This window comes from Bactrocera oleae, chromosome 6 (genome assembly GCF_042242935.1).
Source record: "Bactrocera oleae isolate idBacOlea1 chromosome 6, idBacOlea1, whole genome shotgun sequence".
Classification (NCBI taxonomy): Eukaryota; Metazoa; Arthropoda; class Insecta; order Diptera; family Tephritidae; genus Bactrocera; species Bactrocera oleae.
Genome location: NC_091540.1, coordinates 73,528,232 through 73,554,666, shown reverse-complemented (window position 1 = coordinate 73,554,666; position 26,435 = coordinate 73,528,232). Strand labels below are relative to the sequence as shown.

General features: G+C 33.7%; 6 protein-coding genes and 1 non-coding gene across 11 annotated transcripts; 4 read left to right on the top strand and 3 right to left on the bottom strand.

Moving 5' to 3' along the window:
- Positions 1-142: 142 nt before the first annotated feature.
- Positions 143-8,108, bottom strand: LOC106617609 (coiled-coil domain-containing protein 102A). Of its 2 annotated transcripts, XM_014234927.3 has the most exons (12): positions 7,736-8,108; positions 7,555-7,665; positions 7,236-7,429; positions 7,077-7,182; positions 6,926-7,016; positions 6,732-6,870; positions 6,188-6,281; positions 5,673-5,804; positions 5,210-5,524; positions 1,868-2,034; positions 860-1,619; positions 143-568 (listed from the first exon to the last, which is right to left on the bottom strand). In XM_014234927.3, exons 1-12 carry the CDS (start codon positions 7,823-7,825, stop codon positions 560-562), a joined length of 2,208 nt encoding a protein of 735 aa, XP_014090402.3. In that variant the 5' UTR covers positions 7,826-8,108; the 3' UTR covers positions 143-559. The 2 variants fall into 2 exon arrangements, with proteins under 2 accessions (XP_014090402.3, XP_014090401.2); XM_014234926.3 differs by lacking the exon at positions 860-1,619 and having other exon boundaries at positions 7,736-8,099.
- On the top strand, positions 3,392-5,186 carry LOC106617610 (glutaryl-CoA dehydrogenase, mitochondrial). Of its 2 annotated transcripts, none has more exons than XM_014234928.3 (3): positions 3,392-3,502; positions 3,565-4,067; positions 4,257-5,186. In XM_014234928.3, exons 2-3 carry the CDS (start codon positions 3,584-3,586, stop codon positions 5,048-5,050), a joined length of 1,278 nt encoding a protein of 425 aa, XP_014090403.1. In that variant the 5' UTR covers positions 3,392-3,502; positions 3,565-3,583; the 3' UTR covers positions 5,051-5,186. The 2 variants fall into 2 exon arrangements, with proteins under 2 accessions (XP_014090403.1, XP_014090404.1); XM_014234929.3 differs by having other exon boundaries at positions 3,452-3,502; positions 3,554-4,067.
- Positions 8,109-9,418: 1,310 nt separating the features above from the next.
- Positions 9,419-10,772, top strand: RpS3A (ribosomal protein S3A). Its single transcript, XM_014234918.3, has 2 exons — positions 9,419-9,808; positions 10,208-10,772. Exons 1-2 carry the CDS (start codon positions 9,468-9,470, stop codon positions 10,671-10,673), a joined length of 807 nt encoding a protein of 268 aa, XP_014090393.1. The 5' UTR covers positions 9,419-9,467; the 3' UTR covers positions 10,674-10,772.
- Positions 10,773-10,955: 183 nt separating this feature from the next.
- Positions 10,956-14,491, top strand: LOC106617607 (ribosomal protein S3A). Its single transcript, XR_004976703.2, has 10 exons — positions 10,956-11,127; positions 11,309-11,356; positions 11,520-11,569; positions 11,765-11,818; positions 12,045-12,179; positions 12,368-12,419; positions 12,647-12,763; positions 13,929-13,955; positions 14,131-14,161; positions 14,375-14,491. It is a non-coding gene; the product is annotated as a ribosomal protein S3A (transcript).
- A 38-nt stretch (positions 14,492-14,529) lies between these two features.
- On the bottom strand, positions 14,530-16,749 carry LOC106617585 (mini-chromosome maintenance complex-binding protein). The gene is made up of 5 exons (XM_036363958.2): positions 16,732-16,749; positions 15,609-16,651; positions 15,351-15,530; positions 15,051-15,294; positions 14,530-14,999 (listed from the first exon to the last, which is right to left on the bottom strand). The coding sequence occupies exons 1-5, from the start codon at positions 16,732-16,734 to the stop codon at positions 14,631-14,633; spliced, it is 1,839 nt and encodes a 612-aa protein (XP_036219851.1). The 5' UTR covers positions 16,735-16,749; the 3' UTR covers positions 14,530-14,630.
- A 321-nt stretch (positions 16,750-17,070) lies between these two features.
- On the top strand, positions 17,071-21,418 carry SA1 (stromal antigen). Of its 2 annotated transcripts, none has more exons than XM_014234937.3 (12): positions 17,071-17,261; positions 17,324-17,636; positions 17,692-17,865; positions 17,934-18,233; positions 18,292-18,422; positions 18,483-18,785; positions 18,845-19,680; positions 19,744-20,102; positions 20,178-20,337; positions 20,401-20,522; positions 20,615-21,152; positions 21,222-21,418. In XM_014234937.3, exons 1-12 carry the CDS (start codon positions 17,194-17,196, stop codon positions 21,269-21,271), a joined length of 3,354 nt encoding a protein of 1,117 aa, XP_014090412.1. In that variant the 5' UTR covers positions 17,071-17,193; the 3' UTR covers positions 21,272-21,418. The 2 variants fall into 2 exon arrangements, with proteins under 2 accessions (XP_014090412.1, XP_014090411.1); XM_014234936.3 differs by having other exon boundaries at positions 17,072-17,261; positions 20,392-20,522.
- A 482-nt stretch (positions 21,419-21,900) lies between these two features.
- AlaRS-m (alanine--tRNA ligase, mitochondrial) lies at positions 21,901-26,217 on the bottom strand. 2 transcript variants are annotated; one of them, XM_014234938.3, is made up of 12 exons: positions 25,906-26,213; positions 25,677-25,850; positions 25,468-25,613; positions 25,209-25,406; positions 25,005-25,149; positions 24,794-24,933; positions 23,759-24,735; positions 23,164-23,320; positions 22,812-23,097; positions 22,517-22,737; positions 22,249-22,450; positions 21,901-22,167 (listed from the first exon to the last, which is right to left on the bottom strand). In XM_014234938.3, exons 1-12 carry the CDS (start codon positions 26,071-26,073, stop codon positions 21,961-21,963), a joined length of 3,021 nt encoding a protein of 1,006 aa, XP_014090413.3. In that variant the 5' UTR covers positions 26,074-26,213; the 3' UTR covers positions 21,901-21,960. The 2 variants fall into 2 exon arrangements, with proteins under 2 accessions (XP_014090413.3, XP_069968287.1); XM_070112186.1 differs by lacking the exons at positions 21,901-22,167; positions 22,249-22,450 and having other exon boundaries at positions 22,534-22,750; positions 25,906-26,217.
- Between the last annotated feature and the right edge of the window lie 218 nt (positions 26,218-26,435).

Below are 26,435 nucleotides of genomic sequence, written 5' to 3'. Positions count from 1 at the left end.
ATTCGTATTTTTAAATATATAAATATTAAGAATGCAACATAAACAAAGACCGATTCTGAAGTTAGGTATCACCGAGAATTCGTCTCTACACCCCCCCCATCCAAAAAAAAAAAATTTATAAAAAAAAAAAGATTTAAACAGCTTTCTAACTTTCTTTGTAAATAATGTATTTTTTTAAACACAATACATATATGTACTTATTTTATATCTATGAATGAATATTTATGTCATTATGATTACAATTCATATAAATTTAGTGTATAGATATAAATAAAAGATTTTTAAGTACAAATAGGCTTATTCAGTATAATTAATATAAAGGAGCAATAAATGTTGAAGAAAAAAATCTACGCGCGTAGTATGCGTGTATGAAATATACAAATTAGGACTATGAATAGACATGGCGTTGCATAAGGATATATTCGAAATATGCTTACATAAACTAACTCAATAATGGAATACTTTTACTTTTTAAAAACTTGTTAATTAATTAAATTAAATTCCTTCGTCACTTATTTCTTCAGTTTCGTCGTCCAGCAATAAGCTCGTCGAACCGTAATTACAGAGTCTGTGAATGGGAAAAAATAGTTTTATGTTTTGAAAATTTTACACATTTTAATACATGCATAGATATGTATGTACACAATAATTAGTAATACATGAAAAAAACCTACTTACCCTACATACATGTAACATACACACAAGCACAAAGAAAATTTATTTTTTACAAATCAAAATTGTGATTGGAATTTACATATGTAAGTACAAATTTCAACATAAAATTATAGAAATTATAGTTTGAAACCAATCGGAAACCATAAGTACGATATGTTATTGGTGCTACTTTGGAAGTGCTTACCTCGTCGTCGGATACTTTGAGACCATCTAAATTAATACTGTTCCTTGAATAACTGCCGCCAGCACATTGATTTGTGCTGGTGGCCCTAGCAGTGCCACCTATACCAACCACAACTACTTCACCAACGTTACCACCACCAGCACCACCAGTCTTGGAGGAATGCGAATGATCCTCTAGAAATAATTGGCGATTTACATCATCTTTACATGAGTTAGGATTTGAATTTGTGGCGCTGCCACTCCCATTCACGGTCATACCTAAACCCGAGCTGTTGGTCGTTTTTAACGGCAGTGCCAGATTAGAGCGATTACCGCTAGTCTGTTGCTGTTGTTGCTGGCCACTTCCAATAAATCTACCCGATGACCGTTCACGCTGCTCGCGCTGGTGGTGATGATGTTGGTGCTGTAGATGGGATGGATTATCAAACTTTTGTTTGGCCCGCTCAAATTCCAGATTGCGTGATTTCGACTCGAAAATATTTTCTTCCAAGTGCGATGGTTTCGCATCGAAAAATGTGCTTGTCTGCTGCATCAAAGTACGTTCCGTATGACTTGAGCGCTTTGGTATAGCAGATTCTGTACTACCTCCATTCGGTAAGCTGCTAGCTGCATTATGGCTATGACGGTTGCCAACAGGTTGATCATCAAAAATCTGACGTAGATCATTGATGTTGGGCAAGCATTCACTAGGAATTTCTACGGCGATCTTATTACGCAACTGTACACCGCCTACGGTGCGCATTTGAGGACTTGGTGCTCGTCTTACATTTTTTGTATATGCATATGGTACATATTCACATATTAGCACATTCAAACATGTATGTATTTGTTAAATAGTACAGTATTAAATGTTCCGCAATTTAAAAAATATATCCATCAGAAGAAGCAGCAGTCCGAAAAGTTAATAATTAGTATGGTAGCTTTATTAATAGTTACCAGTTACAGAAGGAAGAAAACTCCATATTTCGTCTCCAAAGCAAACAGAAAAATATATAAAAATGCGACAAACCTGGTTTGCAAATGTTGAATTTGCACTTGCAGTCCTTCAGTTTGACCAACCAATTCATCATTGGACCTTTGTAAACGACGAACTTGATTTACAGCCGAGTCCAATTCGTCCTCTGCACTGGCCAATTCACGCTTCAATTCTTCCACCCGCTGTCGGAGTCGCTTCACCTAAAAGTAAAAGTCAAGACATTTATTTTTCAATTTATAGAAATTTTTAGGAAAATGGGTCATTCACGTCTCTTAACAATTTCTCAACATCCTTACTTGATACAATTCAGTTCCATGTGTTAATCAGGTTTGAGCATTGCAACTGAGTTTTATTACACATAAATCATATAAAACAAACATAAAAATTAAAATTAAAAATTAAATTTCCACCCACATGTACTTCATAGAATTTTCTGATTTCATGCAAAGTTGGATTATGTACTCCTGCTCTGGGACATTTCAATTTAAATTGGACAATAATATTTTATATGGAATTGCGCTCTCGAGAATAGCCTGTAGCCTGGTTTCATTTATCAAGTTTCATCAAAACATCTCAGTTTTTAATCTACTTATAGTTTTCTAGATTAGAAAAATGGGAAAATACACTTGAAAAACAAATCGTTTGGTTATTCTGGTTTCTTTGATGTATATAACTTTATACTGATTAGATTTAAGTGGTAGAAACAACCGTTAAGTGAAACATGTGGCGGGAAAATAAGAAACATGAAATTCGTAACATATAAACTATAGAATATGCATACAGTAAATTTTATTGTTGATTCAGACGGTAATTATTATAAAAATTATACCGTCATATGACATCCATTCCATTTTTTTACATAGTTATTTCAATCATTGTTCAAATCATCGAATTTCGACTGTACACACATGAACATATATACAAATATTTATACATATGCAGTATAATATCAAGTATAATGGTTCCAAGGAGAGAATCCATCATTAAGAAAGGAACAGAATACACACAACGAATCACAGTGAGAAAATAGTGTGACCGAACAATACCATATGTGCATGCATATACACATATACACACAAATAAAGTTAACTGATAAAAAGCAATGAGCGCATTTAGACAATATCGCCTCTTTCATTCATATCGTTTCTCCGGTTATAATAGAAATGTTGTTCAAATTAATGATTTAAAGTAAAAATAATAAATAAAGTAAATGAAATTAATACCCTACAGATCCCACATGTACTACTTAATAGGAGTTGAATGTGACTTTTGATTTTTGCATTACTAATAAATTATTGATTAATGATTGAGAAAACTTAGGCAAATGGTCCTAAACAAAAACATCGATCTTTTTTCATACATGCATATATTTTTCAACGCAAGTAGTAATCACTTCTATAGTATACATATTTGTATATAAGTCCATACTTACAAATGTTCATTTGTTGTCTCTCCTGTTCTCTCACTTTGTGTATTGAGAATCATAAAATATACTCGTATGTGTGATACTTTTGATTATGCTTTCGGAAACCACATTCTCAGGTAAGTGAAAAATTACAGTACAACTTAATCCAAAAATTTCTAAAATACTTTTATACTGGAATACAATAACATTAGTGCACAGTCGTACAAGAGCGCGCGAACGAGGAGGTTTTATTCTAATAACACGTAAGTAAACAACATAACAACCTAAGTAGTTTCCTAAATAATAGATACAAGATTTTAAACAGATAAACATCGTTACTAAAAATGATTGTGAGATACCTCTTATCAACATTTCGCCCAACATCACAAATCTGTACAAAAGCAGTTTTTGCAAAACAATTCGCTACAACAACTGAATCATCGAAATTCAATTGGCAAGATCCACTCAATTTAGAATCACAGCTCACAGAAGAGGAGATCGCCATACGTGACGCATTTCGAAGTTACTGTAAAACGAGTCTACTGCCGCGCATCACTGCTGCGAATCGTAATGAAGTATTCCATAAGGAAATTATGGAGGAAATCGGCAATCTTGGTGCATTAGGTTGTACAATTAATGGTTACGGTTGTGCCGGTATATCGAATGTCGCATACGGTTTGTTAGCCAGAGAAATCGAGCGGGTAGATTCGGCTTATCGCTCTGCTTTGAGCGTGCAGAGTTCGCTGGCTATGGGAGCGATATTCGATTATGGTTCCGCAATTCAGAAAGAAACATATCTACCTCGAATGGCTCAAGGCAAATTGATTGGTAAGTGATTCAAACACATATAAGGCCACGATCTTTTTAAATTATAATTATTAAAAAATATATGTACGAAAAGGACTACATATACATATATAATAATTACATATGTACGATAAGCACTATTATGTTTGATGTTTAAAACTTATATATAAATTGTGCGATATACGAGTATAGTATATTTTCTTTTTATAGGAGCATTTGGTTTAACCGAACCAAACCATGGTAGTGACCCAGCCGGCATGGAAACACGGGCCAAATATGTCAGCATTAGCAAGGAGTACATTCTGAATGGCTCTAAAACTTGGATTACCAACTCTCCGATAGCGGATGTCTTTATCATATGGGCAAAATGTGAAGATGGAAAGGTTCGAGGATTCATAGTGGATCGGGCGCAATCGGTCAAAGGCTTATCCACACCAAAAATAGAAGGGAAATTTTCTCTACGCGCATCTACCACCGGAATGATATTAATGGACGATTTACATGTGCCCGAAGCTAATCTATTACCAAATGTTGAGGGCTTCAGAGGACCTTTCGGTTGTTTGAACAACGCACGCTATGGAATTGCGTGGGGTGCCTTAGGAGCGGCAGAAGCATGCTTGCAAATCGCACGCCAGTATACACTTGATCGGAAACAATTCAAACGACCATTGGCAGCAAATCAATTGATACAAAAGAAGTTTGCTGATGCACAAACTGACATAGCATTAGGTTTACAAGCATGCCTTCAAGTAGGACGGCTTAAGGATCAGAAGTTACATACCCCCGAAATGATTTCACTAATTAAACGAAATAATTCAGGGAAAGCATTGGATATTGCACGGAATATGCGTGATGTTCTTGGTGGCAACGGCATATCGGATGAATATCATGTTATACGCCATTCCATGAATTTGGAAGCTGTGAACACGTATGAAGGCACACACGACATTCATGCGCTCATTCTTGGCCGTGCTATTACAGGAATATCAGCATTCGCCAATTAATTTAGTCCACGACTAATATTTTATGATTTTTTAATTTAAATTGCTTTTTTTTACATTGTATATTTTACTTAAAACGAAAGCTGCTACTATAAAAGGAAAATTTCTCATAAAAATAAAATTAATTCGAAATTTTAAATCAGCTGAGATGGTTGCACTTACCTCCGCTTCGTATTGTTCTGCTCGCCGAACAGCATGTCCTAGCTCTGTATTTGTTTCGGCTAACAGTTTCTTCAATTTGGAATGGGATAGTTTAATCTCGCTTATATCTTTATTTCGATCAGCAAGTTCCTGTTGCAGTGCACGTACCTCAACATCATTCGCCTGCAATGGCCTACCTTTGCGGTCAGAACGCTCTTGATAGTCGCGAACTTCAGCTCGCAACTTTTTGTTGTCGCGTTCCAAAGCAAGCTTTTCTGTTTCGAGACGTTCTCTCTTACCCCATTCTGATGCATTTTCGGCCTGAAGACGTTCCAACTGTAAAAAATGTGAAATTAATTTTAATTATGATATTTATTAGAGTTAGACTAAATACGAGTATTGGCAGCAAATCAATTGATACAAAAGAAGTTTGCTGATACACAAACTGACATAGCATTAGGTTTACAAGCATATATATATTCACCTCAGTACGCAGTTCTGCTAAGCGTCTTTCGAGATTTTCCCGTGATGCAGTTTCTTCCTGCAATGAGTTATTTATTATGCGCATTTCAGCCCGATGTTGTTCTTGTAGGGTTAGCAATTCTCGAACAGCTTCCTATAAAATTTTCGTATTATTCAATTCATAATTAGCTAGCTTAGACTACTGGTTTATCAATTTTATATAGTATGTTCAGTCACACCAAGTAAATATTTTATCATTTTCCTTTAAAACACGGACAATCTATTCATCTATCTTTGCTGGAAAATAAAGCAAAACTTTGCGCACTTCATAATTAAGGTGATACGGAAAGTTAACCCATCTACGAAAGTGCCAAAATTAGATATTGTGAATTAATAGTGCAATTCAGAAAAGGAATATTAATCCATCATAAATATATATTCTATCTCTTTTTGTAAAAAGCTCAATCAATTCTAATCGGTTTCATGCGAATATAGTCATCAAATGCTATATTATTGAAGTTCTGATGTGTTCCTTACCTGTTTAGCCAGGCGGAGCTCTTCCTGGCGATCATGTACTTCTTGTATTTCCAATGTTAACTTTTCGATTGTTTTATGTAGGATATTTTTTTCCCTGGAAATACGGACAATGTTGTATATTTTTTTTACATGAAATATTACCATTTCCCGTATTTAATATATTATTTAAAATTAAATTAAGAATTGGTAAATGTATCGACAAGTCACAACTTAAACAGATGCTTATATAAAGTTACTCGGATAATAAAAGTAAAAATCCCTATTTTCTTTTTCTTACTGTTGTAAGCATTGCTTTTTTTTAATTTAAATGAAGTTATGAAACCTAATTTCAAGGGCCAATATTAATATCTCTTAAACCTTATATGCTTGTATAGGAATTCTTTAATAGATTTTTCATTTAATTGTCTTTTTATTTATATATACATATATTTATTTATTAAAGGAAATACAGTTATAAATAATTATACTACCTATAAAATATAACAGCAGTAGCGACAAGGCCTTCAGCTGTATATACATATATAGATGTAGAAAAAGTACTCACTCTCTTTCTGCTTGTACAGTCTTTTGTGCTTCATCTAAACGCAATTGAAGCATTGAGATTTTTTGAAGCAAATATTCCTCGTCAAAGTCGTCTTTTGATAATTGTTGTATTAAACGCTTTTCTTCAGCTGATACCTCATCTGTCAATATTGCTTTTACTATATCATTACTATTTTTAATATTTAAAAAACTTACCCGTTTCGTTAACATTTTTAGTTACGGCACCTTTAAGAGCAAATTCTTCAATATCCAAATCTTTCAAATCATTACAAATCGCTTTAGTAACCTGCGGTATTTAATTTGTATACAATAACATATACAATAACATATGTCTATCAAAAATTACCAATCCGTCTTCACTGTTCACATTTTTTAAGCCATCAGATGAAATATCAGGTGAGCAATTAGTATCACGCCCATTTGCTTCAGTATCTTCAGAAGCATCACACATTCTAAGAGATTATTACAACTTTGAAAAAGAAGTTAATATATTAATACGACTAACCCTGTTTTGTGAAATTGATCGGCATGTTTCATCATTAATGTATGCACCTTTTCCATTTCTTTTTTAAGTTGAGAAATCTGTACCTCGAGATCATTTTTTTCCCGTTTATAAGAATTAGCTTCTTTCATAGATATATCGAGATTGGCACGCAACTGCTTAGATTCTTCCCTTGCTTTATTCCGTTCTGTTCGAACCTGATACCAATAAAAATATAAATAATGAATATTTTGTATGAATATCGATTAAACAAATTCCTTTTTCCAAATTACTATGACTCGTATCTACGACAAGTTATATCAGATGTGTCATGTGTACACACCTTACTCCATTTTTCGCGCCAATTAGCCGTACAATCCGACCACCACTTCATCGTCTTTTCCATTTGAGCAGCACGCGCCCGTGCTTCATCCAACTCACGTTGCCTTTGTGCCTGAATCAAATTAGAATTTTTACTCATATGTACCCTTAAATTATGGGTTTAATGTGAAGTTTTCATTTACTTCTCGAGCCTCCCACTCTGTAGCATCCCCAAATCTTGGAGTCTCCGTAGTTCCACCGCGTCGTTGCACTGGCGCCGCACTTTGAGACATGTTTCAGAGGCTAACAAACCAGTCCACAGATGGAAAATAAAATGTTATAAATATTTGCAAAAAAAAAGAACTGCTCTACAGTGTTTTTTCCAAAAAAGCTTGTTTAATTCCTTTATTCTTTCAGAAACTGAAAATATTTATTTTCATTTTACTTTCGATGATTTCGTATACACAAAATTTTGACATTTTATTCTGCCCATCTTCTCGACGTCGATTTGACGTCTTCTGAGTTCTCTGACTACGGTCAGAGAATGTTGAAGAGTAGAGCAGGAGCAAATGTTAAATGAAAACTTTTTGAGTACTAATTTGTAGTTCCAGATGAGGGAGCATCGAAAAATATAACTTCGAAAAAGAAAAATACACCACACAATGTGCGAAATGCTATAAATAGACACAACGAATATTCCTATATGAAAAATCGTTGCGCATACCTATTTAGATTTATGTTTTCAATTTCTATGATATGACAAATTTATAATTATGAAAAGCCTTCTGAATTAAAAATCTGTATTACCGGTAAAAACCCCAGAATTCATAATAAAATAAACATTTAATAGGCTATTTTTCCAACTTATGTATGTGCGTTATGTGAGCAATTGCTTATTAAACAAAGGATAACAATAAAACGGTGGCTAAGCGGCCACATTTCCACTTTTGTGGTGGCTGAGGTCGTAAGCGGGAAGGGGTTAAGCACAATCCGAATACGAACCTATACGTTCGAATCCTAAAACTCATGAAACTGAAATTTTCTTTAATTTTTATTTTATTAATTGGAATCTAAGCATATCATAATTCAATTACTTTAATAGCATATTTAACTTCCTGAGATAATTAAAATATATCAGGAAAATATGTTCATATGTTAAGGTTTATTGAATATTTCCTTATTATACGTATTTACACAAATGTGATAATCACACATACATTCTTAAATACATGTAGGCTGATGCTTGCTTCTTCCAGCCCCGCACAAGCAATGACTTTTGTCAGAGAACGTAAATGAATATTCTTCAACATTCTCTGGTACTAATTTGTAATTCCACAAGAGGGAACATCGAAAAGTATAACCAGAGAATGTTGATGAGTAGAGAAGGAGCAAATGTTAGCAGTACTAAAATGTTAATTGCTAAGAAGGAACATCGAAAACGCGCAAGTTCGAAAATAAAATGTCACCACACCTGTCAAATTACGCAACGAACTACACCACTCTATAAGCAAAATGTATATACATACATATGCAGAGATGTTCATTGGTATGCGTATTCTTCAACATTCTCTGTTCACACCAACTCAACAAAGGGAAAAATGTTACCGTTTAGCACACAGTCTTACCAAAAACCTTGCTTAAAAATTTGAGAAAACATGCATTTCATTTTTGACTCAGAAATCGCCAAATAAGTTGAAATTTTATTTTTAATGCTTTAAACACTTTATTTACATAAATTTGTAGTAAATTCATTATAATTGGATTGGAGTGGAGTATGAAAATATATATCGAATTTGCAATAATGGACCATACTGAAATTCGAATTTTATGGCAGCATTGGTGTAGTTACATTTCAGTGGTTGTCATGTCGCATTTCCTTCTTTTGACATTACTGCGTCAACGTGATTCTATCTTTTTCCGCTTTCAACTCTGAAGATGGCGGTCGGTAAAAATAAGGGTCTCTCTAAAGGAGGTAAAAAAGGTGGTAAGAAGAAGGTAGTAGATCCCTTCTCACGCAAAGATTGGTACGATGTAAAAGCACCAAATATGTTCGTGACCCGCCAGATAGGCAAAACTCTGGTTAACCGTACCCAGGGTCAGAGAATCGCCTCTGACTACTTGAAGGGCCGTGTGTTCGAGGTATCATTGGCTGATTTGCAAAACGACAACGATTCGGATCGTTCCTTCCGTAAGTTCCGTCTGATTGCTGAGGATGTTCAGGATCGCAATGTGCTCTGCAATTTTCACGGTATGGATTTGACTACAGACAAGTACAGGTACGATAATAAGTGAAAAGTGTTCATTGATTTTAAGTAAGCAAACCATAACTGCACATGCATACATATATACCATATGGTTCAGTACAAGACTTCATTTTAAATAGGATTTTGGTCCAAGTTTTATTATTTATTTATTTATTATTAATGCAAGAAAACTGAGATGGTATATATTTTGCAAACAACGGACGTATAATTCAGACAAAATATTTCACAACTGTGTTTTGTCTCTACGATGCTCCAAAATTAAATTTGCAAACGGCACCCTGGGGAACTGTTATCTACTTTCCCAATTAGGGATTAGTTTGTAAACATTTATACTAGCTGCAATTCCTAATATTTATGTTCAAGTTTCAAATATACATAGAGTTGATACTCATCAATGTTTCACTCATTTAGGTCAATGGTAAAAAAATGGCAGACACTTATTGAAGCCATTGTCGAGGCTAAGACCACTGATGGTTACATGCTACGCGTTTTCTGTATTGGCTTTACTGCTAAGGATCAACAATCACAGCGCAAAACTTGTTACGCTCAACAATCTCAAGTTCGTAATATTCGCTCAAAGATGACTGAAATCATTACCAACGATGTAACCAGCTCTGACCTGAAGCAATTGGTGAACAAGCTAGCACTCGACTCCATTGCTAAGGACATTGAGAAGAAGTGCCAACGCATTTATCCTCTGCATGATGTTTACATTCGTAAAGTAAAGGTTTTGAAGAAGCCGCGTTTCGATCTGTCCAAATTGTTAGAATTACACGGTGATGGCGGTGGCAAAGGTACTGACGCTGTTGTTTCTTCGGAAGGTGCTGTCGTCGAAAGGCCCGAAGGTTATGAACCTCCAGTACAGGAGTCTGTTTAATATAATAATTAATTAAACAACATTCATTTTATAATGTAGAAGATACAAAGGAAAGAAAAGCCAAAACTCGCACATAGGAGTTTTGTCAAAAAAACTTAATACTGAGTTTGTTTTAATTTCTTTAAAGTGGATAATATAAGGGAAGTCGTTTCGTTTTTGTTTTTTTTCTTTGCAGATTTTATTTTTGAAGTTCTCATTTCAAAATGGAAGCATTGTGTGCAGTTTACTAATATTACGAAGGTAAATAAGTAAGTGTTTTACATATTAAAGTGTGTGAAATAAGATAATGATGTTAATATTTTTCGTCGCTGACTATAAATTTATGATGTCAATGTTAAACTGATTTTCCACAAATTATAAAAAACTTTATTTCAATGAACAATTATTAATATCACATAATCTCTTTGCAGTGGTTTGATATTATGCATGGTGGAGCGGCCCAAATATCTACGATGTAAGTAGAAATTATTTAATAAAGTTCAAGTTTGTATTCTAGAATAATGATGTTTTCTAATTATTTGCTACTCTTGAAAAACTACTTTGATGTAAATGTATTCTGATTCAGTTTCACAATAAATTCTAATTAGATTGCTTATATTATATACATGTAGCTATAAATGTATTTTTTTTTTTAGGATTTGGGTATTCATTGCACTTATTAGTGGACTATATATGGTATAAAGGTTCGTATTATCTACTTTTTATTTTCTACTCAAAGAAAATGATGTTTTTGTATTATTTGCTACTCTTGAAAAAGATAATGATGTAAACATAATTCTGATTAAATTTCATTAATGTTATTGATTTGTATAAAATAAATATTATATGTATTTTTCTATATTACAGCTTTCTGTATTAGGAATTCACCTTGTAACTCATGTGGATTCTTTTGTTTGGTAAGCCTACTCTAAGCACTTATAAATTTAATACAAAATGTTTAAATTGATGAAAACTCTTAATGTAACTTGAAAAATGTATGAAAGTTTTACTAAAAATAGATAGTAGAACTGATTGGTATATTTCATTTCTTGTCATGCGTGTTTGTTGACTTCAGAAGTAAATATACATATGTTTTATTTCTTTATTTTCAGTTGTGACTTTGAAAGGCGATAATATACTAATCTGCAGAAATTGAACTTTTCCAGGTGAGCTCTAATTTTACACATACACCTTTAATTACATTCTGAATGATGAAACTTTTACCCAGCTCGCTTTGATAATTGTGAAGAAAACTGTTCCAATAACCAACGCAAATATTAACATCTGATAAAATACTCAAAAATTTTAATGAATTATTAAAATTCTTATAAATATACAAATACCATATTTAATTTTATACTCTTTGTTTTTCTTTTTTTTTTTTTTTTACAGATAACATATATTGAAAACGTGCAAAGAGAAATTGAATCCGTTTTCGAAATATTCAGGGCTATATAATATATACATCTGACATGTTGCCTCAACATAATTAAAACTTGTTTTTGAAGCCACATAAATTAAAAAGAGGTAAGTATAGCACTTACTTTCATATGGTATGACTAAAATGATGACATCTTACCCAGCTCGCTTTGAAATTACATTGAAGAAAACTGTTCCTTAACCAACGCAAACATATATTACTGATTTGGTTTTCTTAATGAATTTTAGTTTATAGCTTATATTTGTTCTTAATAAATATTTTTTCTGTTTTGTAGCTCGATTGTTCTAAAAAGATGAGGAAGGATTAAACTTTTTGATAAAAAACAGGTATTAAAATATGTTATAATATATAAAATATTTTTATTAAATATACATACAATACCTTTTATTATGTTTATTAAATCCCTTCATATTTATATGATGAGATGTTTTCGGATTCCCCATCATTTGACTGTTAAATGACACAAAATCCTCTCGGATTGCATAACTTTAGATTTAAGATAGTTGTTTTTTTTTACTATATCTAAGACTAAAGCCCATTTATGTTTTTATAGGTAGTGCAGCTGTTTATAGGGCACTGTCATAAATCAATACAATCTGGGCACTCACCTGGACCCTGTTTTAAAATGAGTCGGCGCGTACATACTCCATCGGCTTGTTTAGATATGAAGGTAGGTGGAAGATTTTCATTTTATATACACTGGTGGCCAATAATGAAAGACCCAATAAGAAATAACCTTGTTTTGGTTAGGGCCGATCACTTTATAAGCCAATGTTTTTCGACAAGAAAAATTCAGGCTTTGCTTTAAATACACTGAGTAAAATGTGAAAAAAAAAATATTTAAGAGGCCACCAATGTATATTAATACTCGCATTACGGTTTGTAGCTCGACTCCAGCTTGAATTGAAGTTAAAACAATGCTACAGATTAACCAAACTCTTTTTCCGTCTTATGAACTACAACGAATTTCCATCAAAGTGTATTTGATGTTGTCAACATAAAAATTGAATATTTGATAGATAATTAAGCAACTGAAAACGTAAAAACGAAAAATTAAAATAATTCAATTTAGTTATTGCCACCAAGAGTAAATAAATAATAAAATGGACATTCGAACAGATTTAAATTCGAATGACAGAATGTTGTAGTCAAACTGCGCATACGAAAATGCCTTCGTGCCTTAATCACTCAAAACACTAGCAACATACGATATCTATTTTTGATAATGAAGTTTTGAATATTTTGGAACACCGTAAGTGTTTCTGTGCGCAGTGGATTAATATCCAAATTACTGAAGAGAAGCCAAACGCTTCGTAGATTGTATCGACTTGTGTTCACAACATTTCACACGAATCTCTTAATTTTATTTTTTTCTGTTTTCAAATTCCAGTTTCGACATTTTTCTCCACGAGTTCAACACATTTTTGTATTTGTACAAAATAACTGATTTAAATATAGTTTATTTACCTGTTTTTCATTTTCTATTAATATTTATCTGAAATAAATTGCACTTTGATATTCTAATCAACCGCACTGGCACAACGGCTTATACCACAATAAATGGAACTGAAGTTCGAAGTTTCTTTTGACAGATTGAGTTGATATAATACCGAATTTAAAAACTTCAACGAAAATGCAGTTGAGTTGGAAACCGTAATAGGGACTTAAGTGTTCCTAACTATATGATGAAACATTGACCCAGCTCGCTTCGATACACCATGAAGAGAACTGTCCCAATATCCAACGCAAACATATTTACTGATATAATAACTAAGTTTTCTTAATACTCGAAGCCTTAAATGCAAGTATATTAATTATCTTTATGTTCTTTACAGATGGGGCAAACGGATTAAATTGAAAATGTAAGTAATTAAGAGTAAAACGTTTTTTCATATGTATAACTTCTTTATGATGAGATATTTTCGGATTCCCCATCATTTGACTTATAAATGACACTAAATCCAAACTGAAACATAATTATAATATAATTTTTATTTTGATATTTCTATAAAGTAACGGCCCTCTTTTGTTTTGCAGATGAACTTGCTGTTGACTATTCATTAATAAGGTAAAAAAAAAGTTAAAATATCTATACAATTTTGTAAAATTTACTTATGTAAGGTACATGATGATACTCTGACCCAGCTCGCTTTGATTTTCTATGAAGAGAATTCGTCCCAATATCCAACGCAAATTAATTTTTCTGAACAATTTCTCAATAAATCGTTAACATATCTTTTAACATATCAGTCATTTCATTTCTATTTCTTTTAAATTTCAGGTATGTTACACGTCAACCCTGCGCAGCACTAGATCAACTCTTTGAAATTTGTTATTTTTTGACAATATGTCATTAAAATATATAATATTAAAATAAATTAAAATAAAACTTAAACAATGGTTTTAATTTTTTACGTATAGAAATAAAATAATAGGTTTTTTACTTAAGTGATGGATTTATTTTTTTTACAACAAAACGAAAATGAAAACTAAAACGGTTGCCATCAAAAAGTCATTCTACAATGAACAAATTTTAATTAACAACTTCCTTCTCTATTTGTAAATCTTTGCTGACGAATCGACTCCATTTGTTTGGCTTGTTCCCATGCATCCTTGTCAAGCATATTTTTGCCTCGTGCAATAGCCAATAGTCGAGTAAATACCAACAAATGATGTAACTCTTCGGCATCGCGAATGCTTTTATTTTTACGCATTTCTACAAAATCATTTTGAATCATTTCACTCTCAGCTGGATTCACATTAAATTCGGTGAGTTTAGCCATAGTCAGAAACCGCCTAAATTGATTCAATCGGGTTGGATTCAAATAGTGCCTAGCTGCCTTGAGCGACTCCTCAATTACTGCAACTGATTGGTCATCATACTCGATTGGTACAAATGTATCGTACTATAAACAAATATTTGTGTTATGAAAAACATATTTTAAACAAAACCTTACCGGCAAAATACTTTGCTTTTCACTGAAACACAATATTGGAATATCGACTTCATAATCAATTTCATAATACTGGAAATTGCATTTCAACTGCTGATGCTTCATAACATGTCCAAGAATTTGCATTGATATAATGCCATTGCTGTTAAGGCAATCAGATTTAGTAAATGTCTCATCTATCACAAGATGTGTTTGTGGAGCAAGCTGTAGCATTCCTGAGACTAACTTGTTGGTTTCATAATCCTTTCTATTAGTGTTATATAAGAAAATAAATAAATTTCGCCTTTAACTGTGGGAACTTACTTTGGTCCAAAAGTTGATTCGTTCATTGTCTCCGCTGTCATTGTAATATAATGGCTGGCTGGTATTATCAAGTCCAATAACTCGTAAACTTGTTTCGTATATTTTGGAATACGATTCTGTGGTATATTAAAGAGATTTAAGAGAAATCTTCCCAAACATCGAGATTCAGCTCTGCAATAACTGCGAATGTTTAAATATATACATATGTATATTCGTAAATATTTGTAAAATTATCATTTACAAACTACTTCTACTTACACTGTAGATATTAGGTGAGATAAGAGATATTCCGCAGCTAAATTGTCATTGAAAAGACATAGCTTTAAGAATATTCGAAATTCATTGCCTACAGATAACATGTTGAAACCATGTAAGCCTATACTATATGTCTGCGAATTCGACAGCAGTCTCTCATCCAATAAAGGATTTGGATGTGGCAAGCAATGTACCGCTATTGCATGAAGTCGGGGTATTAATGATGGTGGTGGGTTTTGCGCTTGAATCTCATTTATATTATCAAACGCATCCACGTCCATTGTTGTGGCGTCCAATACTGGATTAACCGAGAGAAAACCAACCACATCAATAATAGTGTTTAATTTAAACTTTTCGAAGTCGTTGTATATTTTAACCATACAAGCTTTACTAGGGCGACTTGGAATTGGCGAGTTTAAGTGGTATTCCATACCAATTACCGAATTTGAGGTGTGATTAACTTCATTGTTGTCAAATGCGTTATTTAATTTTTCTCCTATACGTTGTCGTTTATTAACATCATAATCAACAGCATGTCTGACAGTTGTATCGATTTCGACATGTATATCCTCTTCTTCCATAGGTGCGGAACGCTTTTTACCTCCTGTTTTTTCCGTTTCCACTGGCTTCGGAAAATTGTTACGACTACACTTTGATTCATATTCTTGGCACCAGTTATTTAAACCGGGTATGGAAATAACAAAAAAGGTACGACGCTCACCGTGAACATTTTCCTTAGCATCATGATTTACACGTTCGCCTTCATTTAACAACAAACAGTCTCTAAATTTACCTTCTTGGACTCTACAAGTATTATCTTCTTTAACAATTTCATAACGTTCCAAGTACATTTCAGGGTCTAGCATGTCTTGAATCATTCCTCTAAACCTCACAATATTCATGTCCTTCAAGTCATGCAATGCGGTGTAGTTAAGCAACGGAATTTCACTCCACAACTTCGGATCTTCTAAAGATGCAATGAAAACACCGCCTTCTTCACTTTTTAAGTGCTCTGGCAGAATATTTAAGCTCAAAGAAGTCATTTTCTAAGTTTTAGTTTAAAAACAATGATAAAAAAATGAAGTATACGACTAACAAAAAGAAAAAATCTGAAGCAGATACATACCATATGTTTTGTTTGTGTCGCTTGGATTTGGCGCCAAAAGATAAGTTCAAACTGGCAGCGCCTAAGGAAGTAAATCGATCAAACATATGTACATCAATCATTGAATTTACTACTTTTAAAGGACTCTTTATAAAGTAAACTAAAATATTTCATTATAAAGTGGACTGACACATTTTATATAATTTTTTAATAAATACCCTATTTCTGGTTTTTAAATTTTATAAACCCATGAAAAACATCAATTTACAATAATGCAGCTCATATATAAATCGTAAAAATCGACAGATTTGACTTTTAACTCGATCTATCGATATATTACTATCAATCCTATAATGCTTAATCTGAATGTATCTAAAATGCATTGTAGATATATGTAAGAAATGGTGTTGTGTTATAGTTCAACAATAAAATATAAATTAAAATATTTGAACGAATAAAATATTGATTGTAAATCTCAATATTATGATGGCAAGACGAGGTGGGAAGCGAATTCGAATGAATGATCCGCCTCCAGAGTACGAAGAACATGGGTAAATAAACTTAGTTTGAATTGGTTTGACTGTACATTCATGAAAAATTGTTAAAATTATAGAGAAGGGCTAAATGAAAGTACTTCAGATGGAGATAGTCCAATGAAACGTATGACTCGCCTTCGCGCTAGAGGAGGAATCCGTGATAAACCGCCAATAATAGACGACGATGAAGACGACTTTTTTGCTCCAGTTGCCCGCAAACGAAAGCAACCGGGTCCCCGTAAACCCCCAGGTGAACGCCGTGAACGTGTTGATAGACCAAGAAAGGAGCATATTGAAAAGGAACAGGAGAGGGTGGATATGGAAAGGGACGTCACTACTGATGAAAACAGTTTGTACTTCATTGTGCGACATTCAAAGTCAGCTATAGCGGTGAGTGAAAACAATAAAAATTCGAATACTAGGCTTACTTTCAAAATTGTTTTAGAGTATTGTTGATGATTGGATCGAAAAATACAAAGAAAACCGTGATTCTGCACTTATAGCTCTAATGCAATTTTTCATAAATGCAAGTGGTTGTAAGGGTAAAATATCTGAAGATATGCCTCATCCAATGGAACATACTGCGGTGATTCGAAAAATGACAGAGGAGTTTGACGAGGTTACATGAATATTATATATTATTGCATTAGGAATTATTTTAATTTCATTTTTATTTCAATACAATAGGAAAGCGGTGAATATCCTTTAATAATGCCTGGCCAACAATGGAAGAAATTTAAAATGAATTTTTGTGATTTTGTTCAAACTTTGGTTAAACAATGTCAATATTCCATTATATATGATCAATTTCTTATGGATAACGTAATATCGCTATTGACGGGCCTGTCTGATTCCCAAGTGCGCGCCTTTCGACATACAGCCACTTTGGCAGCAATGAAGTTAATGACAGCTTTGGTGGATGTAGCATTACTAGTATCTAATAACTTTGAAAATGCTGCTAAACAGTATGAAGCTGAACGTGTTAAGGTACGAAGTATTTGTATTTAGACATATTAAAAACGTTATTAAAATAAAACGTTTTTAGTCGCGAGACCGTCGGGCAACTGACCGGCTGGAGTCTTTGATGACAAAACGTGCTGAGCTTGAAGAGAATATGGATGAAATTAAGAATATGTTAACTTACATGTTTAAGTCCGTTTTCGTACATCGTTATAGGTACTTATAAAGTAATAGTTACAAAATTAGTAAGTTAATTTTTTAAAAAATTTTCTTTAGGGATACATTACCAGATATTCGAGCAATTTGTATGGCGGAAATTGGGGTATGGATGGAAAACTATCCGCAAAATTTTTTAGATGATTCTTATTTGAAATATATCGGTTGGACATTGCATGACAAAGTTGGCGAAGTCCGCCTTCGTTGCTTACAAGCCCTGTTACCTTTATATGATAAAGAAGAATTGAAAGGGAAATTGGAGCTATTTACATCAAAATTTAAAGACCGAATTGTCGCCATGACATTGGATAAAGAATTTGAAGTAGCAGTTCATGCAGTGAAATTGGTTATCAGTATTTTAAAGTAAATTATTTATTTTGTTCTTGAATAATTTATTTCATGAATGCAAATTAACTTTTTAGAATACATCCTGACATATTGGCAGATAAAGATTGTGAAATTGTATATGAACTTGTTTATTCTTCTCATCGCGGAGTAGCGCAAGCTGCGGCAGAGTTTTTGAATGTACGTCTTTTCCATTTAACGACGGATATGGAGGAAACCAAGACTAGGCGCGGAAAAATACGTCTACCCAATACGCCTTTGATACGAGATTTAGTGCAGTTCTTCATCGAGTCAGAATTGCATGAACATGGCGCCTATCTGGTGGACTCTTTCATAGACAACAATGCCATGGTCAAAGATTGGGAATGTATGACTGATTTACTGCTCGAAGAACCCGGAATTAACGAAGAGGTATTGGATAATAAGCAAGAATCCACTCTTATTGAGATAATGGTAAGCAGTGTGAAACAGTCGGCGACAGGTGAGGCTCCTGTTGGACGTGCGAGTAACCGTAAAATAACATTGAGTTCAAAGGAACTAAAAGCTATTCAAGATGAAAAAGTACGGTTAACGGAACATTTTATTTTAACACTTCCTCCTTTGTTGGAGAAATACCAAGCAGACAGTGAGAAATTAGCAAACCTTCTGGCTGTACCGCAATACTTTGAATTGGATATATATACTACAAATCGACAAGAATCTAACTTACAGGCACTGTTGGATAAAATGAGTTATATTATGTTTGTACATACGGACCGTGAAGTGCTTGAAACTTGTGCCAAAACACTTGAGTACTTATGCACCGAGGGTAGTGCCACCTACACCCGGTGTGATGTAGCGCGTTCAAATATTATCGACAATGCGGTCAACAAATATAAAGACGCTATCGATGACTGGCGTAACTTAATAGCAGGTGAGTAAATAAATTGCAAATTTGCGTCAAAAGAGTCTTAGTTAATTAAATTATTATATTCAGGCGACGAACTACCCAACGAAGATGAAATCTATAATGTTACAATTTCGTTAAAAGTTATATCCATTCTCTACGCCTCACACAATCTTAACCCTTGGAACTTATTCGAATCAATTTTCCAAGACGTGGAAGAATGTCAATCTAAAGAAAATCCTGGTCGTACATTGCCCAATGAAGCGCTAATATATTGCATCGAAGCATGTTATTTCTCCATAAGTTGGGGTCTATACTTTGTTGAAAACCAATGCGAGAGTAATAACGTCGTCATGGTAAGCGCTGAACTGCGCGATAACTTGGTAAAATATATGGCAGCTTGTTTTGAATTAACTAGGGACGGGCCAACGGAGCAAATCCAAGAATCGGTTGGTTATTTTTTACTTGTTTACCATGTACTAATATTTATAAATGTTTTCATTATCTTTGCTTCTAAATAATAGGCTTACCAGTCAATATGTGATATTTTGATTGTATTTTCTGATCAGCTTTCGAAAAACGAGAATGAAAATTTACGCTCTCTGGAGTATAAGTCAACACTAGACGAACAGCTAATTTTAAATAACTTTGTTCAACATTACGTTTTTACAATCAAACAAGAAGGTATCTAAGAGCTCTTTATATTTTTTAAGTTAAAGTGCGTATATTTCATTGCAGTTGTTCAAGACGAGACACGAATTGAGGAATTACACAAAAAGCGCAACTTTCTGGCTTCATTTTGCAAACTAATTGTTTATAATATTATACCCACAAAGAGTGCGGCAGGAATGTTTAAACACTATGTGAAGGTAAGTAAACCCTGGTGGCCCGTGTTAATGAACGATGTTGGTATTAGTTTTTATTAAATTTATTTCAATTCGAATTATGAATCTCGTTTCAGTGTTATAATGAGTACGGCGACATTATTAAAGCTACCCTTGGGAAGGCACGCGAAATAAATAAAATAAACTTCGCCTTGACACTGCTCCTTAGCTTGATAGCAGTGTTCAAAGAATTGTTGCAGCAGTCTGAAAATGGTATAATTTCCAAAAGCTCGCATGATTTTTCCGACTTAAAGGAATTAGCAAAGCGTTTCGCCTTGACATTTGGCTTTGATGCAATTAAGAATCGCGAACCGGTGATCGCTCTACATCGAGCTGGTATACTTTTTGCCGTCGGTGATGTTCCTGAAGATCCAGTTGCGGCACCTACACGACTTTTATTTCTTGAGGTGTTAAACGAATTTAACAATAAATTGTTAAAGCAGGATAAAAAAGTAATACTGAGTTTTCTTGATCGACGCATATCACCGGCTATGCCATCGAGCAGAGCTGAAGAATGGCAACCACTTGTTCTCTATAGAAACTCGCTGCTGCACGGCGAAACCGATCAAGCACCAGTAGCAAAGCGAGCTTATGCGAGGAAGCGAAGAGAACATGGTACTAAAACTTAGCTGTTGCTTTTTGTTTTCTTCAATAATTATGACTATGTTTTCTGATATTTTTTAGATGACGAATACGATGATTACGAATATGAAGAGGATCATAACGATGTTTAACTTTTAGCTTAAATAATCCTATTTTTAAGTTAATGTTTAGGACGTTTTCCTTAGAGAAACGTTCTTGTGTTATTTATTAGAAGTGGAAAAAATTGTAAATGCAATGTTTAAAATATAAAACGAAATATCGCTGAATATTTATTTACACCCGAAAATGTTTTCATTAGAATATTTTATCCTAATTTTTATGAAATAGTAAAACAGCGAATATAATAATAACCCTGTGAAGTATTTTTATGTGCAATGCTTTTAAGGTTTTGAAGAAATTTTTTTTTTTTTGGTTTTATTTCTATGAAATACACAACGTATTTGATCCATCTCCACGGATAACCAAAATACCATATATTATTTTACACTTAATAGGAAATATTTTTGTGTGGCATGGATATATTCCAGAGATCCTTAATAAGAAGTCTGAGATTAGGAGTAGCTCTTGGAGAAACCGAATATTTCGTTACTCAAGCACTATGCGTTCATTTTTGTAAACTTATAAAGCGATTGTGATTCGAAATTCACAATTCAGAGGTATTACATTTAAGTTCCAATTCTCTCATATTTACTATACAAAGCGCTGAACATCCATACAAAATAATAAGTTTACTCATAACTCAAATTCAGAAAACAAAAAATTTGCACATGTAATTTTTTTACTGAAGTGTGTTTTTTTTTTTGAGTTTGTAAAGCTAAAATCACAACAAAAGGTGTTGAGAGGCGAAAGTCTGTGCCCTGGCGATGGCTTCCTCTAACTGTTCTTCGAATAAAGTGGACACTTTTCTGCCTTTCATGTTGCATACTTCTGCAGAGTTTTGACCCTTTGGTGCTGAAACTTGCGATTTAAAAACCACTGCGAATTCATTTAGCCATTGTTCGGCATCAAAATGATCGCTGACAAATTTCTGTAATTATAAATAACACATTCATATATGTACACAAATGCTTTGTTGAAAAATAAAACGGTTCTTAATTGGTTGCAATACCTTGGGCACACAACAACGCGCTTTAACGATGCTATCACACATGCTAGCTACAAGTATCGGACGGTCGGTACAAAGTTTTGTAGCCCTTTGCAGTGGCACCTCCTCGACCAGTGCTGAGCTTGTGATGTAATGCACAATGAAGGGATGACTTTTAATAGATTTTTCTTGTAATAACGTTTTCATTTCGACCTCGACAAATTCTCTGCAATATTTTATCATAATGGAAAAATAGAAATGCTATGTAATGAATACAAAATAATTTGCCTACTTTAAAGTTGTCCGGGTTGTTTCCTTAAGCTTTTTGAGCATGTCATTAATGCGTGCTATGGTGTTAAGCTTAAAAACGTATGGTAACGCAACTTCCATATGTATCAAATTGTGGCGTATCTTTTGCAGTTCAATCTCAGTGGCATTTGTAACTTTATCAGTCTTAAACTGTTCATCAAGCATGTCTACGCGGTGTTGTAAGAGAGCTGCTATTCTTAATGCCTATAAAACACGACTGATTTTGTACCGTTAAATTTAAAAAATTTTGAATACTCATCATCTAAGCCTTGACATACATTTTCTGCGGGTCCTCCTGCAACTGCTGTAAAAGAAAATCGTGCACGATTCGTTTGTCTAAGGTTCGTGATGCAAAAATATTCTATTTCTTGTGTATTTGTCACATGAGTTCCGCAACACAACTCCTTGGAAAACAATTGAGGGTTCTCACATTTTATGCTTATCAATCGTAGTCCAGACTCAGGATATATTTCCCCAGGTACCATTGTAATATCGTCCTGTTGTAATACGTCACTGGCGTTTATGATCTTCACATCCACTGGCACTTTTGAGTTTATGGTACCTCTATTTGTATAAACCCGAACACGCTTGGTTTAAAAAATTTTATTTTGGATTTAGTTTCTTACTTACACAATCATGTCTTCCAGCTGTGTAATATCCTCCTTTTTAATGCGTTTACCAATTAGACCTACTTCAAGCTTGAAGTTATCAGTCGTAACGGCACTGGAGACTTGATACGTGACCTTTTTGAACAGCGAACGGATGGCAGCATTTAACAAATGGATTGCTAGATAATAAATGGATTCACAAACTTTACTCTTAAAATCGAATTTAAACAAAATTAATTAATCAAGAGAAATCGATGAAATTCAATTTGATCACCACTGCAACTATGTTTATATTTAAGCATTACAACTACATGCAGTGCTTCCAAAGCTCAGCCCAGTTATAATTTCTCCAAAATTAAATCCAAAATTAATTCCAATCGACATCACTTTATTACAATGTATTCGGAAAAGGAGTAGTGTCTATATGCAACTTCTATTTCGGTCCAAGCACTTTGATTAAGATACATATATGCATATATGTTAACTGATAGGGAATATCACTAGCAATTTTCTTATTGTCAATCATAAAGGCTATTATATTCTGCTTAAATCAAATGATTTTATCATGACTAGATATATCTAAATATATATGTACATTTGTATTTGTGGCTACATACCTGTGTGATGACATGTTGTCAGCTGACGGCGATTAGCATCTACTAAGAGCTTTATATGAGCATCTGTTTTCAATATAAAATCCTTTTCAACATTCGACAAATCACATACATGTATAATACAATCATTCATAGCTTTAACTTCTCTGACAGGCAACTCAAGTATTTCGCCATTTGTTTCAGATGTTAAAAGCATGGTGCCAATATCAGCTTGCTGTCCACCAGACTCATGATAAAAGTTTGTGATGTCTGTCGCCACATATAATAATTCGGATTGTGAGTTATTCAATAACACTGTGTTTGATTCTTTGCCTTGAAATACCATACCAGTAACTCGGGCCGAAACACAAGGAATATTATACCGTTTTTTATCTATATCATAACTATAATTATATTTCGTACTATTATCTGTGTAATTCAGTTTCTGCGTAAGAAGTAGGAGTGCTTCGTTTATCTGATGTTGATTTTCTAGCTTGTTTTCACTGCCACCATCGTTTAAGTAAGCTTTGGATCTTAGCTTTGCTTTCGCTATTTCCTTCAAGTAACCATTGAAATCACATTCCATATTCTCTAATTCAGCAAGTCTTTTGAAATTTTCCTCAGTTAAACCGTAAGTATCCGTAAGTTTGAACAGAAATTTACCGGGTAATATATTGTTATTAAATGTTTCCCGTTGAATTTGAAAATCTCGATAAGCTGACACAAAGCCGGGACATTCCATTAAATCAACTTCTTCCAGGTTGGGGTATTTCACTAGGATCTCAGCAAATGCCCTCGAAGAGCTTTCTCGCAATGCCTTGAATATTTCGCGTTCATGAGCTATTAACTCGAGTATGGAACTCTGCTTATTATACAATTCCGGATACGCCATACCTATTGTATCTATTACTAAAGGAATAAGTTGTGATACCAACTCCTCATATTTAAATATATTTTCACTTATGGTAAATGCTTTGCGTAAAACCCGTCGTAGTTTTTGGCTAAAATAATGATTAGGAAATTTAGATATTAATTTGATTTCTTGTGTAAAGGATATACTTTTGATCCGGTAACATTCCATCACCTAAACAAATCGATATCATACGAGTATGATCTGCTAGAATTCTATATCCAGTGTCCAGTGTAGCGTCTTCTAGTGGGGTTGGGAATTTACTACCATAATGGGGTGCGTGTGTTATCTAACAAGAACCAAGTATTTTAAACATATGTACATATATGATTACTAAATTATAAATCATCAAGAACACACTTTTTGAATGGCGTTGAAAATTGGCATGAAAAGATCTGTATCGTAGTTGGATGATTTATTTTGTAAAATGGCAGTTAGTCTTTCGAATCCCATGCCTGTATCTACATGTTGTGCGGGTAATTGTGTTACAGATCCATTTTCGTTTCTAAATCGAAATCCTGATTATATAACATTTTCGAAAAATTTAAAATAAAATGAATTTACCGATAGTATTGTATGAAAACCAAATTCCACAATTCGGTTAAATCTGATCTGTCAGTGTTAACGAACTTCGCCCGTTCATGACCTTTTGTTGGACAATGATCGATATGAATTTCTGTACAGGGACCACATGGGCCAGTCGCACCCATTTCCCAAAAATTTTCGTTACAACCAAATGGTAATATTCTTTCAACGGGAAAACTGTTTAGAAATTATTATGTAACAAAATATGATACCAACTTAAATTATAATTTTGATGTACCCTAAACTACGCCATATTTCGTAACATTCCAAATCCGCTGGCAAACCAAGTATCTTATCGCCTGCAAAATATGTTACATATAATCTACTTGGATCGATGTTATACGGACCACGTAAAAGTTCTAGGGCTAGTTCACAGGCTTCACGCTGTTTCAATAAAATTGTTAATTATAGAAGAAAAAAACCTTTATTATATTTTATTATATGTACCTTAAAATAATCTCCAAAAGACCAATTTCCTAACATTTCAAAAAAAGTATGATGATAGCTATCCTGGCCGACAATAGAAAGATCATTGTGTTTACCACCAACTCGAACACATTTTTGCGAATTGGTTACTCGGGGATAAGGCGGTTGAGCTTTACCCAGGAAAACTGACTTGAACTAGATATATACATTAAAACAACTGTTATGCTTTATATCATAACATTACACTTACTTGATTCATACCAGCGTTAACGAATGCCACGGTCGGGTCACAGAATGGCACTACCGGACTGGACCGCACAAATTTATGGTCATGGTTTATTTTAAAATAGTCAATGAATGTCTTACGGATTTCCTGTGAGGATAACACTCGTTGTAACTTTTTGGCAGAAGAATACATTGCGCTTACAAAGCGCAAATAACAAATTAATTACAATAACTTGTTTATATTGTTTGCCCAATTCTATTATCGTATATCGGCCATTGTCGAAATCTAGGATTATACAATGATATCGGCAACTATTGTTTGTCCTAAAAGCCGGACTAGGGATGGCAAACTCGATTCCGATTCAACTCCGAAATCGATTTTTCGGAAATGGCCTTTACCTTCCGAAATCGATCAAGAATAGACTCTTGACATTCGATTTTCCAGTGGGCGATTAGTTTCAAGTTCTACATACTGTAACATATTTCTCGATAAAACGTCTACCTTGTAACTCACTCTAGAGTTCGATCACTGGATAGTTAAATAAAAGTCACAAT